We start from the raw sequence: 19,937 nt of genomic DNA, 5'->3' as shown, positions 1-19,937 counted from the left end.
CAATCTAGTCCATATTGTATCATAAGATTTTCAAAAGTGATTATCTCCGTAAGAGAATAAAAATCTCCAAGCTTGGATAGGCCTTTGTCTTTCCATCTCCTGGTTGTGGGGTCTTTAAATATTCCAGGCAGGTTAAAGTTATTACTAATCGGGGTATAATAATTCAGATGGCCCAGTCCTAGCATCTTCCGGATTGCCTTCATGGTTTTATATCCCGCAAACCAACGTCTTCTAACGTACCTTTTTGTAGTGCGAATCATTCAAGAATGTCCAGGCCCAACCCGAGGCCTGATTACCCATTATTAGTTCTATGGGTGTGGGGATATGGCTAGGTGAATCGTCTTGTGGTTTGTCGGAGAAAAGGGTGTGATTGTGTAAGAGTGGTTGCCCAATAATGAAGTTTAATGTTTGGAAGAGCCAAGCCACCCCTATCCTTTGTTAGAGAAAGGAACCTATATGCTCTTCTAGGTTTCCCATAAGACCAAATGAAACGGGAAAACATATCTTCGATCTTTTTTATACATTTGCGATTGAATTCTAGTGGAATATCTCTCATAAGATATAGGATTTTCGGGGAAAAAGCATTTTAATTATATTGCATCTTCCGATTTTTGAGAGATGCAGATTGTGTAGTCGCCTCAGTTCTGGTTCTATTTTATCTATCATGGGGTCGATATTTGCTTCGACAAGCTTTTCGATATTGGCGATAATGTCTACCCCCAAATAAGTGGCGTTTCCTACCTGTCTCATGTCATCACCCATGTTGACCTTTTTACAAATAATCTGGGTTTTGGTTTGATTTAAGGAGTATCCGGCCAAAAGGCTGACTCTCGACGCCTCTCGCTCCACCTCTGCCATAGATTCTATCGGGTTGGATGTTACAAGTGCTATGTCGTCGGCATATGCCAATACTTTTGTTTCCCAGCCTTGACTGATTATCGGCCTAATCCTCTGATTATACTCCAGGGTGCGTAAAAAGGGGTCGATATATATGGCAAATAGCAGATGTGAGCTAGGGCATCCCTGACGTGTGCCTCGAGTTATTCTAAAGGTGTTAGTAGTGAGCCATTTATAAATAATTTAGCGGTTGGTTGAAAATACAGCATCTTAAATGCCTGTATAAAATGTTGGCCAATCCCGACCATCGACAGAGACTCCCAAAGAAATGGCCTTTGAAACTCTGACTAAGGCTTTCTCAGCGTCGAATAAAGTTAGTGCCATGAGATTTCCGGAAATTTGTGCTGCATCAAAGAGTGAGCTGGTTCTTCTTATGTGATCTGTGGTACTGTGTCCCGGGATAAACCCATGTTAACTTGGGAATATTACTTTATGAATTACCTCTGCTAATCTAATCACTAATATTTTGTAGTCAATTTTGCTATCCGTATTTATTAATGTGATTGGCCGATAAGATGCGGGGTCTAGTGCTGATTTATGTTTTTTGAGAAAAACAATTATTTTTGCTTGTGACCATGATTCCAGTGGTCTTTCCCCCCTTAAAAACATGTACAAACAGGTAAAATGGCTTCTCTAATTTCAGTAGAATTTTTTTTTATAAAACTCTGCCGGAATACGGTCTAGGCCTGTTGCTTTACCATTAAGGAGACTATTAATACACAGCAGAGCGTCAACCCATTGTGGCGGCTCCACAAGTTGGTCCTGGTCGTCTGAAGATAATCGTTCTGTTGGGATTTGATTAAGATAGGTCGTAGTATTATCTTAATACATTGCGTATACCTTCTGGGTTTGTAATTATGGCCTGGGAGGTATCTTTCACTGCAGTGATAGTATTTTTTGTGGCTTTTTGTCTGGCCCTGACCGCAAGATGGTGTCTGACTTGATCACTACATCCATACGCTTCTTTTCTCCAAGTCTCCAATCTATCTGCTGCCCTTTTGGCGATGACCTCCATAACTAAAGATTTGCTGCAAGTATTTTCGCCAGTGCATCTGTAGGATCCTCCCCATGTAAACAATCCAATAATTTACGTTTTTCCTTATTAAGAGCTAACAAAAAGCTAATTGTTTCTCCCCCAATTGCGGCCTTGAGTGCGTCCCACACCACTTCTATCCTGGTACTGTCCAAATTCTCCTTAATAAATTGGGGGATCCAATGCCTCGTGTGCTTGCAATATTTGTCAATCGAAAGTAGAGAACTATCTCACTACCAACTAAACTTATCTCTGTTAACCCTCGTTTCCCCTCTTATTTCTAGAACCAAGGGATTGTGATATGATATGATTCGTGTATGTTTTTGTATTGAGTACTTGTGGAGAATAGGGTGAGATGTAAGGATGTAAACTAATTAAACCGTTTTTTTGTGCAGAAAAGAATAAAAAGTATAGCCCGGGTCTGTCGGGTAGTATGATTGCCAGACGTCAATTAATGCTTGTTCCTGGCTTAAGGTCTTCAAAGTTTTAAAAACCTGGAGTTTCCTACCTATGTACTTACAATTTGTGTCTGAGGAGATACTTAATATAAACATACCGTCTAGTTAAAGATCGCTGCAGATAATGATAGGTAAAGACCACTCGGTCAATTTGTGATTTAAATAATCGAAAATTGCAGGATCATCCGCAATACTGCTGTAGACCGTGCATATCGTGATTATGTCTCCATTTTCCCTGCGACATTCGGTTATAACCCACCTCCTTTTCTGATCTACTGATGTACGTGAAAATTGAAGTGTGCTTTTAGCGGATAATATTGCGACCCCCCCTCCCCGTGTCCCAACACTCTGTGAAGTGGCTCCTATTAATGTAAATCCCAGTGTGGCTAGAAGGTGAGTCTGTGTCCTGTAAATATGTTTCTGATAGATACATCTGCCTTGTGGATTCCTCACCGTGTGAATATCCCCCTTGCGTCAGCAACGTTTGGAAAATTATTTGTAGCACGCCGGCGTGGACGACGTCATAGGGGCACGGCATCGCGCGCAACTCCGTCTGACGTCACCGACTCCTTATTAGACCCATGTCGGTGTGATGACGTCAGTTCCCTTTTTTCCCCGTCGTCGACGCTAACGGTTTTCTGGGATCTTCTGTGATTCAGATAGTAACTTGTTGCTATTTTGTGTTACTGTTTCTCTGTCGAGTGTCTGTTCTTCGTCGAGGATGTCGTCGAGGAAGACGGGGTTCAAGCAGTGTGGATTGTGTGCCCGAATGATGTCTATTACCGATCCGCACGACGATTGTTTGTGGTGTCTTGGATCAGACCATGATGTCAAGAAATGTCGATCCTGCTTCAAGATGAACCCAAAGGCTTTACGAGAACGTGAGGCGAAGCTTCTGCTTGCGAAGGTGAAAGGAAGAGAGGCTGGAAGGTCTTCGAGGTCAACATCTAGACTTTCGAGGTCGAGGCAGAAGTCGCGATCGAGGTCGCGATCGGCTTCGAGGTCGAGGCCCAGAGTGAGGTCGAGGTCCAGAGTGAGGTCGAGGTCCAGAGAGAGGTTGAGGTCCGGATCGAAGTCGGCTTCGGGTCATGCTTCGGGCTCCTCGAAGAAGAAGCACAAGAGGAGGAAGCATAGCTCAAGACATCACTCTGGTAAGGAGTCTTCGGACTCGAAGAGGAAGTCTTCGTCTCGAAAACATCACAAGGACTTCGTGTCACCTTCACCTATGGGATCTCGTGAGGGTTCCCCGGTTCCGGAGCAAGAACCGAATCCGGAGTCGCTCCATTCTTCGGAGTATGAAGGAGATGGGGAGATTCCTCGGGCACCGACTCCGGTGGAAAACCCTGAGAATCAAGAGGGCCAAGATGAACCGATGCCGGAGCAGCCTCCTTCGGAGCAGCAGATGGGTTCGTACCCTCCCTTTCCTGGTCCTGGACAGGACCCCTCGCATTTCCTTAATGCTATGTTTGGCGTTTATGCGAAGGCAATGTACCCCACTGGTGTACCCGCTGGTCCCATGGGTCCATTATCTTACAACTTGGGTGTCCCTCAAGCTTATGCTCCGGCACCTTTTATGCCGTTTTTGCCGACGCCTTATACACCTTGGCTCGGTACGGCGTCGCCAAGGTCATAGACTCCGCACACGGCTACGCCGGCTCCGGAGTGACCTCGTGAATTGGATCGAGGTGCGACGCCGGTTCGAGATTCTCGTCCTTCAGCTGTTCCGGCTCCTTGTTCGACTCCGGTTCCGGCTCCGTCGGAGTCGTTACCGGATCCGACGACTTCGATTCGTTTGGAGTGGTCGAGGTGCAGAGCTCAGCGCCTCTTGGAGGAAAAGGAGTATGAAGATCCTGAAGTAGAGGAAGGAGAACTTCTGGATCAAGGGGACTATTTTGAGGACCTGCATAGTGCTAGTGGCCTGGAACTCTCTCCTGAGTGGGGTTTGCCATCAATTTCTGATACACCATCTAAGGACATGGCACCCTACCATGTTGTCATTAGGAAGGCTGCGGATCTGCTCAATCTGACTTTACCTACCGTTGAGTTCAAGCCTAACATCCTCACGGAGGTTTTGCATTCGCCTTCATCTATTATAGAGCCTACACTCCCATTCACTGAGGCTTTGACTGAGCCAATAATGGAGGCCTGGAAGAGACCTTTGACGGCTCCTGCGGTGTCCAGGTCGGTGGCTAGACGTTATAGGGTGGCATCTGGTGACCCTGAGTTTCTCTCTTCGCATCCTTCTCCGGAAAGGCTGGTTGTGCAGGCCGCTTGTTCCAACAGGTCTGCAGGTTCTTTTCCTCAGGTGCCAGCAGATAAAGACTCTAAAAAATTGGACCAGTCTGCAAAAAAGATTTTCTCCTCGGGTAGCATGGCTCTAAAATCTACCAATGCTACTTGCCTGCTAGGGAGATATGTTCATGCATTGATGGACTCTGTGAAACAATTGTCAACAAAGCTTCCAGAGGAAGATAGAAAGAACTTCAATGAGGTAGTCTCTGATACTCAGGCTGCAGCCCGCTTAGTAATTCAGAGTGGCATGGACACGGCGGACTCTGTGGCCAGGATAATGGGTTCTACTGTTGCCACGTGAAGGGCAGCATGGCTAAAATCTTCTGAATTTTCAGCAGATGTACAATCTACTTTAATGGACTTGCCATTTGACGGAACTGGCCTCTTTGGAAAAAAAGCGGATGTGGCCTTGGAGAGGTTCAAAGATAGCCGGGCAACGGCAAGGTCTTTGGGCTTGCAGGCTAGAGGCTCTGCCACTAGGAAGTTTAGGGGATTTGGTAGATCCACTTTTCGTTCCTATAAACAAGGCCAGCATCAGCATCAGCAGCAGCAAAACCCTTTGTATAGATCATACAGAGGTAAACAAAGGGGTCGTGCTCGTGGACGCCAAGCCTCCTCCTCTTCTACTTCCTCCTCTAACAATCAACCCCCACCCGCAGCAGCAAAGCAGCCCTAGATCCGCCGTTCCGGATCATGCTGGTCCGGTAGGGGTCGGCTTACTCATTTTCTACGGGATTCGGAATCGGTTACATCAGATCTTTGGGTTCTCAATCTCGTAGAAAATGGGTATGCACTTCCTTTTCAGGAGTTCCCTCCCAATTACCCTCCTTGCCAAGGTTATTGTTCGGAGGACCACCTGCTTCTCCTGCAGGAAGAAGTCCTGGCACTGTTCCGAAAAGGTGCGATAGAGGTGGTTCCAGAGCAGGAAAGGGGTCAGGGGTGCTACTCCCGGGATTTCCTGATCCCCAAGAAGTATGGCAGGTTACGCCCAATTCTGGACCTCAGGATTTGGAACCTCTATCTCAAGCAGGAGAAGTTCAAAATGCTCCCACTTGCACAGGTTCTTCAGGCGCTGATGGAGAAAGACTGGATGGTGTTGATCGACTTGCAGGATGCGTATTTTCACATCCCCATTCTGAAGTCGCACAGGAAGTATCTCCGTTTTACGGTGGGATCGCAACACTACCAGTTTGCGGTCCTTCCGTATGGGCTTACTACTGCGCCTCGAGTTTTCACCAAGGTGATGGCAGTGGTGGCTGCGCATCTCAGAAGGTCGGGTGTTCCTGTGTTCCCCTATCTGGACGACTGGCTGATCAAAGCAGAGTCGCCGGAGAAGGTGCTCCATCATCTGCAAGAGACAACTCAGTTGTTGCACAGGTTGGGTTTTTCGATAAATGTACCCAAGTCTCACCTGGTGCCCTCCCAGCGCAACCTGTTCATAGGTGCGGTACTGGACACTTCTGTATGTCGTGCATTCCCTCCTCCTCAAAGGATTCACGACATACAGGAAATGATTCCTTTATTCTACAATGGAGCGGTTGTTCCAGTCCTGAAGGTCCTTCGTCTGCTCGGTCTGATGGGTTCTTGCATTCTGTTGGTCAACCATGCACATGAGGGCACTCCAGTGGTGCCTCCGCAGGCAGTGGTATCAGCACAACGGAGATCTCAGGGAGTCTGTGAGGATCTCCAGGGAAACTGCAGCGGATCGGTCATGGTGGAGCGTGGAAGGCAATCTGTCTCAAGGAAAGCCTTTCCAAATACCTCCATCGGTTGCCACAGTGATAATGGATGCATCCACTCTCGGGTGGGGTGCTCATCTGGGGGATCTGGAGATCAAAGGTCTTTGGTCTCCAGAGGAAAGGTTGCTTCACATCAACCTTCTAGAGTTGTGGGCGATACGTCTGGCGCTCAAGGCCTTCCTCCCTTCCCTTCGCGGTCAGTCGGTTCAAGTCCTGACGGACAACACGACCGCGATGTGGTATAACAACAAGCAGGGAGGAGTTGGGTCGCAGTGTCTCTGCAGAGAGGCTCTGCGTCTCTGGTCCTGGGTTCAGGACCAATTTATTTGTCTGATGGCAAATCATCTGGCCGGTGTTCTGAACGTTCGTGCAGACGTTCTCAGGCGGCAGTTCTCTGTCGATCACGAGTGGAGGCTCCATCCGGAGGTTGTTCACGACATCTTTCAGATGTGGGGGGACTCCTCTGGTGGACCTGTTCGCCACTCGCAAGGATGCTCACTGCCTGTCATTCTGCAGCCTCCAGTATCCGATGCAAGGAGCATTGGGGGACGCGTTTCAGTTGAGTTGGGGAAGTCAACTCCTTTACGCGTTTCCTCCCATACCCTTGATTCCTCGGGGTTCTGAGGAAGATTCGCCAGGACCGGGCCCAAGTCATATTGGTCGCCCTGGATTGGCCAAGAAGGGTGTGGTACACGGACCTTCTCCACCCGCCGCTCCGTCTCCCTCTCAGGGCAGACCTCCTCTCTAAGATGGGAGGGGCAAGTTCTACACCCCCACCTCCAGACATTACACCTTCATGCCTGGAGATTGAACGGGGCAACTTGAATTCCTTTTCTCTCCCTCACGATGTGGTGGATGTCATTCTTTCTGCCAGGCGTGACTCCACTAAGTCCATCTATTCTTATAGGTGGTCTAAATTTGTCTCTTGGTGTGGGGAGAGGGCTGTTGACCCTTTGAAGGCTCATTTGTCTGACATTTTACAGTTTGCTCTTTCTCTGGCGCAGCAAGGATTTGCTGTTGCCACAGTGAAGGGGTATCTTTCGGCCTTGTCGGCATTTCTCTGTTTGCCGGATCAGCCCTCTCATTTTAAGTCTCCTGTGGTTTTAAGATTTTTGAAGGGTCTCACTAATAAGTTCCCTCCTACTCCTTTTGTTGTTCCTCATTGGGATTGGAATCTTGTGTTAACCTATTTGATGGGTTCTCCCTTCAAACCCTTGCACAAGTGTCCTTTGAGGCTTCTATCTTTTAAAACGGTCTTCTTTGGTTGCAATTACCTTGGCAAGGAGGGTAAGTGAGCTTCAGGCTCTTAGTTTCAAGCCCCCATTCTGGACCATTCATGCTGAAAGAATGGTTCTCAGGACCAGGGCTGCTTTTCTTCCTAAGGTGGTAACTCCCTTCCATCTAGGACAATCCATTACCCTTCCTTTTTATCCTCCCCCTCACCCTTCTAAGGAGGAGGAGAGGCTTCATCGCTTTGACCCTAAGAGAGCAGTCAGTTTCTATCTTGATAGGACTAAAGACTATCGTGTTGATGATCAGCTCTTCGTGGGTTTTGCTGGCTGTAAAAAGGGCAGAGCGGTGCACAAGCGCACACTTTCCAGATGGATAATCCTGTGTATCAAGATTTGCTACTCTCTGGCGGGTAAGGACCCTCCTGAGGGTATTAGAGCACATTCAACTAGAGCAAAATCTGCAACATCCGCTTTGTCTAGAGGTGTTCCTGTTGAGGAAATTTGCAGAGCCGCCACTTGGGCCTCCCTTCACACTTTCGCGAAGCACTACTGCTTGGATATCGAGGTGAGGAGGGACGGACACTTCGCGCGCTCTGTCCTCCAAGATTTCCTGGTATAGTAGGGTGGACACCCTCCTCCGGGAGACTGCTGTGGGACTCTATTCACAAGGTGAGGAATCCACACGGCAGATGTATCTATCAGAAGAACAAGTTACTTACCTTCGGTAACGCTTTTTCTGGTAGATACAGTATCTGCCTGTGGATTCCTCACTGACCCACCCGCCTCCCCGTTGTCCTCTCTGCTATACCTGGGTTTATGTTTTTGTATTTTGGGTTTTTGATACCTTTGCTACGCACTATGTGTGCTGTTTTGATTTGTATGTACTGTGTACACTGTATATATGTATATTTACTGTCGTTGGTCCGTCCGGGTGCCTCGAAGGCACGGAAAAAAGGGTGGAACTGACTTCATCACGCCGACGTGGGTCTAATAAGGAGTCTGTGACATCAGACGGAGTCGCGCGCGATGCCGTGCTCCTATGACGTCGTCCACGCCGGCGTGCTACAAAGAATTTTCCGAACGTTGCTGACGCAAGGGGGATATTCACAAGGTGAGGAATCCACAGGTAGATACTGTATCTACCAGAAAAAGCGTTACCGAAGGAAAGTAACTTGTTCGTCTCCTGTGGGCACAGGATATCAGCTTTCGGTAGTCTGAGGGCTACGGCAGTATTTCCTCTGTTCCGGTCTTCAGGTTCGGCTGCTTGTCTTTTAAGACTATTGGTGATGGCAAGGAGGGACTTTATATCTTGGTTTGAACAATTAGTGGAGTCTACTTCATCGCTTATTCTCTGTTCCCCTGCATCGATTTTAGAGTTGATTGTGTTTGTCAGCACGAATGGCGGTCAGTTCTTACTGTATAATGTCCGTGTTTTGTTTGGTTGACTTTGCCAAGTCGTGCATGTCGGACAGTTTTTTGAGGATCATTTTCATTTTGCTACTCATATCGGCCTTGGGTTCGATAGGAGAAACTGATTAGAATCTGATGGAGATGGTTCTGCTTTGTAGCATTTGTAGTGTGCCTTAGAATTATTTCTGTCGTGGTGATAGGGGTTGTGTACCCGGCAATTGGGGAGTAGAATTTTAGTAGTGTTAGTCTCTCGGGAGGAACCGTATCTTAGCGCTCGTTCTTTACGTACATTTAACACACTTTATTTTACAAATCTTGCACAGTTTGATAACTTTGCGTTCTTTAAGAGGGGTCAGCATCACCTGAGGTGAGGTTTTAGGTGGGTCGGAGAAGACTTCAGAACAAAACTTGATAGATTTATTAGTGAGTTCTAGGGTTACAAATAATGTTTGGGGGTGAAGCAGCTCTTCTTTGTTGGTGCGGATTGTATTTGCGGAGGGCAGACTTGTAAGCTGCAGGGTCCTGCTGGGTGCTCCAGACACTCAGTGTGACCGAATATGCACAGTTTGTAAGATCTACCGGGGTGGTGCCTTATCGTTGTTCTAACAGTGGCATATCGTTAAGGTGACATATAGTCCATTTTGGGGTCAGGCACTGAGACCGGTTGTGGTTAGGTGCAGCAGTTAGGCATTTGGTTGAGCAGAAGTGGATCACTGGATTCTCTGGTTAATATCATAGCAAATCGCTATAACTTTGCCTTAGCTCGTTGTTTGGCTCGATTTACAAATATGTAAGTTGAGACTTAATGAATCTTTCACTTGGTGAGCGCAATTTTGTATGCGAGGAATTCGGAGTTGCTAATGGTGTGGTCCGATACGGGGGTTTTCTTGTGCTCGGATGTCTTAATGGGCCGCGGGACGACACAAAGTTAGTGTACTTGCATGAGAGAAGCTCCACATTGCTTACACGTCACTTTGCACAGTGAGCTTGGTGCTGTCAAGACACGGTTGCTCCTAGTGCGGTTGCAGTCAGATTGGCGCAAACAGCCTGAATTAATGGGTACCTTAAGTGGCAATTGACCGGAGAGTCGATTGGTGGATTTTTCTTCAAGGAGCAGCCACTCAAAGAGGGAATCCTGTGCTCCGCTAGGCTGATTAATCTGCGGTCGGGTACGTTTAGGTCTCCGCAATCTTGTTCACGATGAGCGTATTCTTGCTGGCAACTCTCCGGTTGAATTTTCGCTGGAATTGAGGTGTCCAGCTGTTATTTGGCAAATCAGAGAGGCGCCTCGCTGCATGAGGTCCCAGATTTTAGCTACAGATCTTGATTTAGCCTCCGGTGTGCGGTGAAGTTCTTATTGATGTCTCCGCATCGAGCAGAGAGACGGGATCAGGTAGCCATCAGCTCTGCCTGCCAAGCCACGCCCCCTACTGCTTCTGACTGTGTTGAAACTTGAAGGTTCCCCAAACTATATTGTAACAGATAACAGTACTCCTTTTGTTTTGGCAAAAATGTGTCCGTTTATGGAGTTTAATGATCCATGATCCTTGAGATCCTCGGTTATTACGTAGTTATTGGCAGGCATTAGAGGAATAATCCTCTGTTAAGTTCCCATCTTGAATCTGATGTTCTGTATGAAAATTTTCTTAAGTTGTTCACCAACCCTAGTACCCCTGACCTCTTTCTTAGGTCTCGTCTACGCAGCGCCGCTGCGTAGGAAAGAGACCTTTAGCAATCTGCACAGCTTTGTGGGCATTAACGTGCACTTGTTGCATTGGTTTGAATGGGAACGCATGCACGTTTGGCAATTCCCTTGCGGGAGCGAGCAGCAGTACAATATGTTAGCAACTATCGTGCCTAGCCCCCCCCCTCACCTCCCTCCCCCCACCCCTCACAACCCTGAACTTCATTAATTATAATTCACTTTTCCAACTATAACCTGCACCCCGCACTGCTTTTGGCTTCACATATTGCATTACTCATGACATGTTAAATGACATCATTGATGTTATCATCCTTCTACTATTAACCACTAGCTGGTTTAAGAAAAAAAATAAGTAGGTAATAAAGTGCCTACAATTGTATACAGCATCGATTGACTGCATGTATATGTGTGCACACATTAGTAACAACTTCTTTTAACCCCTTCGGCGCTGATGACAAAGCCAGCTCGTCATCAGCGTTACCTGCGCTGCGCGGATGACGAGCTGGCTTTGTCATAAACAAGCCATTTTTTAAATTCCCGCGTACAGCGGGAAAACGCGGTAGCGCGGGAGGGGTTAAAGAAGATGGTGACTAAGTGAAACTTGTGTGAGTTGCAAACGTCAAATACATTGTGGATTAAATCAAAAGCATGTACCAAAATTATGCAAGAGAAAATAAAGCTTCTCCTACAGTACATTATTCACCTGTAGATTTTGGTGTACATTGTGATGTTACGGATTTATCATGTAGTGCTATTGCCAATTTATGTGTATATCGATATATTTAAATGTATACATAGCTCTTTTCTGTTTCTATCTCTTCTTCCAATACTACGCCAGCTGTATAATTCTGTGTAGGTTTAGAGGTTCACAGAGTCTTTCCACTGCGTTTTGACTTAGTGGGCATTATTTCAGCAATTTGGTTAATGATAGTTGATGCTGGTTGTGAGGCACTGGGATGGCCACAACCCTTGAAGTTGAGGAGAGGTTGGGAGGCAAAGGCATACCCAAATGGTCCTAGTTATTTCCAGCCACAGCACTTTCAGTGGGCTGCCTCATTCAGGGGGGTACACGGGTCTGCAGTACACAAAGACCTCTGGGCTGCCCTGTCCTCACTTCCCTGGTGAGAATGGCTTGAAGCCTGGGGCTATGACTGGCTTGAGGTCCTCTTGCCTCAGTATTGCACAGATTGGTTTCCAGGTGGAGAGCAGCCTACTTTGCTGTACATGCAGAGCGTATTGCAAGACCTCTGTCTAACTTGGTCCAGGAGGCGCAAGGGCCTGGGAATGCTGCCTATACATTTAGGCCGCTCGATCAGGAGGCAGCACAAATCTTAAGCTTCCCCAAATCACGGTTCATTCTATCTCTGGTGGTGGTCATGCTTCATTATGGTGTCGTCAGTCCTAAAAAATGAGGTTCCCCACAATGCTAGCTAGGTCTGCTTGTTTGATGGACTCTGCAAATCAGTTGGTACAAGTGATGAAAGAGCGAGTGCAGTAATTGTTTCTGATATCACCAGGTCCTTTAGAATCTGGATTTATGATGAATATTGATCTCTGGCACAATGACAGTAATGCAAGTGTAGCTAACTTGGAGCTAGGCAATTTGTCGACCCCTTGGCCCCCAATCCTTTATTCAATCAGCTTAGATATTCGGATCTCATCAACTGCATTCGCTCAGTTGTCTCCAATCTTCAGTGTTGCAGAAACATAGGGACAGATTTTCTCATCCTACTGTTTTCAGTGCACAAAACAGTCTGCTGATTTTTGTCTAGAGAAAGCAACATTTCCCCACCCTCCAAAACATTGTTGAATTTTAGATGCTGGTTCCTGAAAAAATAAATAATCTTACTTTGGCAGATAAAAAGTTAACCTAGCTATTATGTTTGCAGCTGGAAATGATTCTACCACGACTCCGTATAAAATGAAATAGCTGAGCATTTGATACTGGTTTATAGAAGAAATTGACTCTTCTCCAGACTGTTTTGTCTTTTACCTTAGTTTTGGATGCTATAGAAGTTTAGGTGATGCTGTAATGGTTACATGTTTGCCATTCTGGCGGTGAGAGAACAGTTTCATCTTTTTTTTAAAGGTCTGTCTCTCAGTCAGACTTACACCTGGTCTTGTCCTTGCACAAGCGTGCACAATTCTGTGACTCTTGCTTTTTGTGACATGGATTGACTTGATTGCAATAAATATGGCCTGGTTGGTGACCATGACTAAAGCTGTCTTAACACGCATTCTTTTGAAGAGCCTTATTTTGTTTTCCACAACAGCCAGGTTGTTCTTTAGTCTGCTTTTTCCTTCCTTCATTGTAATGGTTCCAGCCCCATTTCTTGTAAATCGGGAGATTATCATTGTTGCCTTTCAGCTGGGACATGGAGTGTCATCATCAATGACAGAAGGTTGTAGGGAAAATGTGTGAGCATACCTGCATGAATACGGAAAGCATTACTCACTCAGTATCTTCCCGAAAACATGCTGCTTTCAACTAGACTTAACAAGATTATTAATTTAATGTTCATCTTGGAGTCCACGTAGAACACAAGCATGCTAGGCAAATGCATCAATAAGTATGTATAATAGGGAGATGAGAGAGGCATTAGAAAAGTATCCACGAAATATGATTTAAGTGAAGGTAGCATAAAAAGTTGCGAGCGCCACTATATATATTAAAATAAAAATGGTCATTGTATAATGTCAGTAGAATTCAACAATTGAAAGTAAACATCTTATGAATGAGTTGTGTGAAAGTGTTAATCAGGCAAAATGTCTTATGGTTTTGATGTTGGCTTACCATGCCGATGTATATTCAAGGGTCAGCTCTTTCAAAGATGAATGCATAACACGTTATGGTAGATTTTAAATTTTTGTGTTGATGTGTGTTTTTTAGCGGAGCATTGGAAGTGATTCTCAGGGAAGAGCAACGGCTGCAAATAACAAACGCCAGCTTGGAGAAAACAGAAAACCATTCAACTTTGTTCCACTACAGATTAATACCAACAAGAGTAAATATGCAACCAAAGGTCAACCAAAAAAGGAAGCTACAGGATCTTCACAGTGTAAAGATTTTCTTGCCTCAATTCTGACTAAAGATGGTGTACCAAATTTCCAAGTCTCTGAAGAAGATGGAAGAGGGGAGCCAGCGATAGATAGTAGCCAGGTATGGTTACAGTTATATAAGTTTACATAGTATTACTTTCCACATTACTGTTGAAGTAACATCTACTTGTCATCACACTGTGGTTTCTTTTCCCCAAGGGGTAAGTCATTCATTCCGGCGAATGAAGGCTGCTGTACAAAAGAATAGTTCAGGAATAAATGTGCATGTGTTTAAGCAACAATGTACTCTTTCCTTTCAGTTTCTTGTGATGGCTCAAAAATATTTCTGTGACAAATGTTTTATCTAGGACATGCTTGTTATTTTCCTAACTTTATGCCATGAACATATACAGTTAATCTTTATTTCTATATGCCGTAACATGTTAAAATAAACATATCAAAGCACTTGATACAGCACTTTAAAATACTGAAGTGATAAAAAGTGACAAAAAGTCCTCATGTTGATTAACAGTTTAGTAAAATTGTAGCTGGTCAGGAGCTGAGGAGGGAGCTCTCTGCTATCTTTTTATCACAAACCATGCTCCCATGATGTAACTTGATACAGGCTTATAAATAGCTTGATACTCTGATCTGACACAAAGTGCTTGTGCTCCTATACATGTTATAATCAAACACTGTTTAAACAGTGGTGCAAGCAATTTAGTTTGTAGCTATGTAGTTTGTGTGCAAAGTAGCATGAAGTGCATTATTGTCTCCTGGCCGGCCATTTCGCAATCCCAAAGATCAGTCAACATTATTTGCAGAAAATTTAGCAAGGTAGGATTTAACAGGTAACATGCCTAGGCGAAATTTTAAATATAAAGTGTGGTGTGCTTCAGGACTAATGTCATTTAGGTATTGCTCCATACCCAGAGTAAGCATTCTGTTCTCAAGTTTTGACTAATAATATTTTCCTAGTTATTCGCAATCTGCCTAATTTGAGGACTGTTTTTACAAAAGGAAACACCTAAATGTACGAAACCACACAAGAATAAGCAAAAGATGAGAAGGGGCAGAAGTGACGTGCACAGTCCGTTCAGCCACCGGGGGAGCCAGGCAAACCAGTTTGGGTACCATGCCTGCTCAGGGGCACCTCCCTCATCGCTCATGTCTCTTTGTAAAAAATGCAGTGCTTGGATGGCAAGAGTCAGATTTCAGTTATCCAGGTCTTTATCTGATATAAACGTACAGCAGGACCCACTGATCTTGAAACACAGTCCTCCCTCCATTGCGGTCATTAGGTCCAACACATCAATATTTCATCACTTTGAGGCGGACGGCTCTCAATTCTTTCTTGATTGCATCAGTACCCCAAATTTCCTGACATGGTTTATCTACACTGTTTAACCCTCCCCTAAGATACTCGCTTACCTTTGTATCATCGAGGTGGATAGCACTACACTGGAACTACATGTCGTGGGTCCATTTGTTATTGGAGAAGACAGCCCCAGAAATGGTAAGGGCCACTCTGGGTCCACAGATGGAGGCAGGAGCGCATATGCTTGTGCTTTGGTTTGGTGGTTTAGCTACCTCCAAGAACCTTGTAGTGTAGTTCCTATATCCCTGATAGGCTCTGAGCATTGGAATAATATACACTATAGATTTGACATAGGACTGAGGCCAGCATGTCTCTATCGAGTACATTAAACTTAATTACTTGTGTGTGCCAGCTAACTCCGAGTTCACTAGAAACTTCTCAAGAAGGGATTCGTTTCTGACAACCGCATAAACATGACAACTTTGTTTCCCTTTAGAATCGGAACAATCTCAGAATCGTGGAAACCATGGATAACAGTTTCACTCAATCGTGCATGCTTAGTTTCTACAGAGTTGCACAGAAATAGAGAGACGGGCGTTCCAATAAAAGGGTTTATTGAACAGTCTTATTTCCCATGCTAGTTATATGAACTACTAAAATCGACAGACAGAATGCAAAGTATAATACGTACAGCGTTAGCAGTAAGATAAAATGATACTGCAATAGCATGATCTGTAGCTATGACATATATAAAAATACATACATAAATAGCACAGGCTAAAATACTCAACTGGTGCTTATAAAATAATCCTACCCCAGTGTACCTAACCTAAGAGTAGTATGAGGGAAGAAGTAGGTGTGGTTTAGCTATAGTCTAGTTGAGCATAATTTTAGTTTTGCCAAGAGTTGCCAAAACTTTCTCTAGGTTCTGGTTTGCTCCATACCTTAGAAAGAGAGAGGTTGGAATGTCTTTCCCGGGACTTGATCTCTAACGCCCCGCAGGGGGAGTCAGAAAAACTGGAGCTGGATTCTCGGCGAGGAGGATGACAGCGTCTGGTCAGTGCGTCAGTTGGGGACTTGACTTCCTTCCGAACTTGCCTTGGCGAGCGTCGTCCTGCAAGTAGGTAGTCGAACCGCACCGTGCTGTGATTTGCCAATGCAAGTGAAGGTATATTTATACCTCGAAGGTGTTTAGGATTGACATACAAGTCGGGCATAAGAACGTCTTGAATGAACCCTAAGGAATAGATGTTCTTGCATAATAAATGAATTTCTTGGAGAAATCAATATCCAAGTAAGGGGAAGTTCCAAAGGTTCAAGAGTCTGGTTTTCCAAGAACTCGTTATGACTAAGGTGAACAGATGCAGTTGATCATGCCTGTATTTGGTTAGTATGAGCAATGCCTAAATAAGGGCAGGATTTCTATGCCTAAATAAGGGCAATGTGAATTTGTACCTATATAAGGGCATGAATCTGGAAATCTATATAAGGTATCTAAATCGAGACACAGCAACCTCTTTTATGGAAAATCTCAGGGCCTAACCGTATCCTCCCCTATGGTGGCCCCTGTATCTTTTCCCCTGCTAGGCTTGGGGAAAAGATACAGTGCGGTGGGATTGGTCTCGTATCTAAGTGTTCACTACTACTCTATGGGGTTCTGCTCTCTTGTGTTGTAACCTGGTTCTAATCCTACATAGATATTGGTGGAGAAGGCATTTGGCTTTTCCAGGGCTATCTCTTGGGACAAGTAAAGCCTGTTGGCGCCTACTACATGCGGTATCCGTGAACAATTACGATTGTGTGTGGAGTGTGGTAAGAAGCGTCCTGAGGCGAAAAGCCGGGACTTGTCAGCTAAAATCTTTATATTCCTAGCGCTTTTAACAACTCTGCTTTTAACTATTCTTAACGTTTTTATAACATTTGTGGACCGATTTTAAGAGTTTGCAGAACTGTATTTTACCGTGTCTCACTCCCCGCCGCCATTCAGAATCCCTGGTGTGCCGGTGGTTTGAAGCTTCCCCAGATCCTCCCCCCCCCCCCCCGCAGCCGAGTAGACGCTGCTGGGGCCCCCGCCATCTTGGTTGAGGGCAGGAGAAGGGCGAGCAGACGAGTGCTCGGCCCCTCCCACCCTCCCACCCTCGTCAATACAAAATGGAGCCACCACCCCGGAGGCGCAGCGGACGGGCGCAGCGGGCGCGCCGTCAGCGCGCCAAAGGCAAGCCCGTCTGTGCCCGTCCGCGGCTGGCAGGGGCTAGGGGCACCCCACTCTGTCCGGTTGATTACCTATTCCTCATGTCAGCTCTGCTCTTACTGGATTCCTGGCACCATCTCCTCCTCTGTAGCAACCCTCGTGTCTGCCCTTGGCTTGTCTACCTCCCCTCCCCGCTCCCCTCCCACGATTGTGTCACAAAGGATACCCTCGCATGTCCCACCTTCCCCGATCCTTGACCATCCCTTCACTCCCCAATCTCTGGCTTTTAACATCTCGGCCACACTACTCAATACCAGGTCAGCAGTTAGCCACCAGCACGAGCTATCTGACTACATTGACACGCATGCCCCCGACCTCCTGTTTCTCACAGAGACTAGGTTCAAGGCGGACTCCCTACCCAATATTCTAGCTATATTGCCCCCCTCACATTCCGCCATCCGAGCGGATCGGCCGGAGGGCAAGAGGGGTGGAGGAGTGGCCTTGATAGCTCGCACTGACCTCCACTTTCAGATCCTTCCCTCCCCCCCCAATCCCAGAAGTGGACTACCTGGTAGCACGCTCGACCTACTATCAGACCCCCCTGACCTGTGTCCTCATTTACCGCCCCCCCCCCCCCCCCACCTCACCCCGTCTTTTAATTCTAGCTTTCAAGAACTCCTAGCCACTTTGGCGATTAATAATTCTTCAGTCTTAGTCCTAGGGGATCTCAACTTCTGGCCAAATGACCCAGCTGAAAGTCAACACTCCAGGGACTTTACTGACCTCATGACCAGTCTCAATTTTACATCTCACATCCACAGTCCCACTCATATCCACGGTCACATGCTGGACCAGATCTGGGCTTTGAATGTCCCCACATCACCCCCTACTGTTTCCCCCTGCCCCTGGTCTGATCATTCCCTCATCTCATTCTCCCTAGCCCCTGTTGCGAAGCCTCTACTCCGTAAGAACATTTGGGTCAGGAAATGGGGCAAAGCTGACATGCCTTCCTTCTGCTCGTCCCTGGCTAAGACCAGCCCCGACCTCTCAGGCCTCGCTGCCCCTGCTCAGCTGGCAACCATCAATAGCTGGCTGACTCAATCAGGCAATGAATTTGCTCCCCTGAGACGGGTCACGGTTAAAAGGGCTCACGCAGCCAACAGATGGTTCAACTCTGACCTTAAGGCAAAAAAGCTAGCTGCGCGGAGAGCTGAGCGAGCTTGGAGGAGAGCTTATTGCCCTACACTGAAAATCGCATACCTCTCTGCTCTCCAAACCTACAAAAAAGCCATTCTTGAGGCCAAGACAGTTTTCTACTCCAACAGGATATTAACGGCTGAGTCCCAGTCCAAAGAAATCTTTGCCACGGTGCACGAATTAGCTACATCCAACAGAGCCACGGCCACGATTCCCCCTTCCCAACATCTATGCAACTCGCTCAATTCATTCTTTCTAGAGAAGGTTGCAAAAATCAAAATTAACATACCGTCTCCCTCACCAACATTCGTTAACCCCTCTCCCCCTCCCACTGCCTCTAAACTGACCACCATTCCTCCACTGACCATGGACTCTCTTCCCCCGTTGCTCCAGCGGGTAAAATCTGGCTCCCCTCTGGACTTCGGCCCTGCTCACGTTCTTAGAGAGATCTACCTAAATTGCCCTGGCCCCCCCCTCACACTCCTCAACGACTCGCTCAGCAACGGTGTTGTCCCTAACTTCCACAAAGCAGCGGTCGTTATTCCAATCCTGAAAAAACCTGGTGTCGACCCTTCATCCCCTTCCAATTACCGCCCCATTTCCCTGCTACCCTATTTGGGAAAGGTCTTGGAAACTCACGTCACCACCACCCTGAGTGCTCACGTGGAAGCAAATCACTGTCTCTCCCCCCCGCCAGGCAGGCTTCCGACCGCTACACTCCACAGAGAAGGTAGTGATTTCGGTAATGGATGGACTTCGCGAGGGCATTGACACCAGTCTCTCGCATGCCCTTATCCTTTTGGACCTGTCCGCCGCCTTTGACACGGTGGACCACTCCACCCTTCTCACCCGTGTCAAGGCGGCAGGCATAGAGGGCTTAGCCCTCTCATGGCTTGAATCCTTCCTATGTGACAGGGCTCAAGCGGTCCACCTTGCTGACTTCACTGCCGCTCCCCGTAAGGTGGAGTGTGGCGTCCCCCAGGGCTCATCGCTTTCCCCCCTTTTGTTTAATCTATACATCTACCCCCTCATTTTTATGTTGCAGCAGCTGGAGGTCACGGTGTTCAACTATGCTGATGACCTCCAGCTAATCTTCAACCTTTCCCATTCCCCTTCGTCCGCTCAGAACGTTCAAACTGTTATGTTATTCATTCAGGACTGGATGAACTGCAACCACCTCAAGCTTAATCCAGACAAGACTGAGTTAGTCTTGACCGGAGGTGGTTGCAGTCCATGGTCCCCGTCATTCTGGCCCCCTTCACTTGGTGCCCCCCCCACTCCCGGTCCCTAAAGTCAAGACCCTTGGGATCCTGCTTAACTCACAACTTTCTGTACACTCCCAAGTTAGTTCAGTGGTATCATCCTGTTTCTTTTCCCTCAGGATAATTAGGAAAATATCCCGCTTCTTCTCCCTCCCGGCGTTAAA

General features: G+C 46.6%; 1 protein-coding gene across 7 annotated transcripts in view; it reads left to right on the top strand.

Moving 5' to 3' along the window:
- PCM1 (pericentriolar material 1) overlaps positions 1–19,937 on the top strand; it is a 1,361,399-nt gene that overhangs the window by 86,496 nt on the left and 1,254,966 nt on the right. For all 7 annotated transcript variants that reach the window (XM_078678108.1, XM_078678107.1, XM_078678103.1 and 4 more), the window contains exon 4: positions 13,657–13,926. In XM_078678108.1, the coding sequence (XP_078534234.1) occupies positions 13,657–13,926 (270 nt within the window). The remainder of the gene's footprint in view (positions 1–13,656; positions 13,927–19,937) is intronic.

This window comes from Lissotriton helveticus, chromosome 2_2, assembly GCF_964261635.1.
Source record: "Lissotriton helveticus chromosome 2_2, aLisHel1.1, whole genome shotgun sequence".
NCBI classification, from domain to species: domain Eukaryota; kingdom Metazoa; phylum Chordata; class Amphibia; order Caudata; family Salamandridae; genus Lissotriton; species Lissotriton helveticus.
This window is presented reverse-complemented; position numbering and strand designations above follow the sequence as displayed.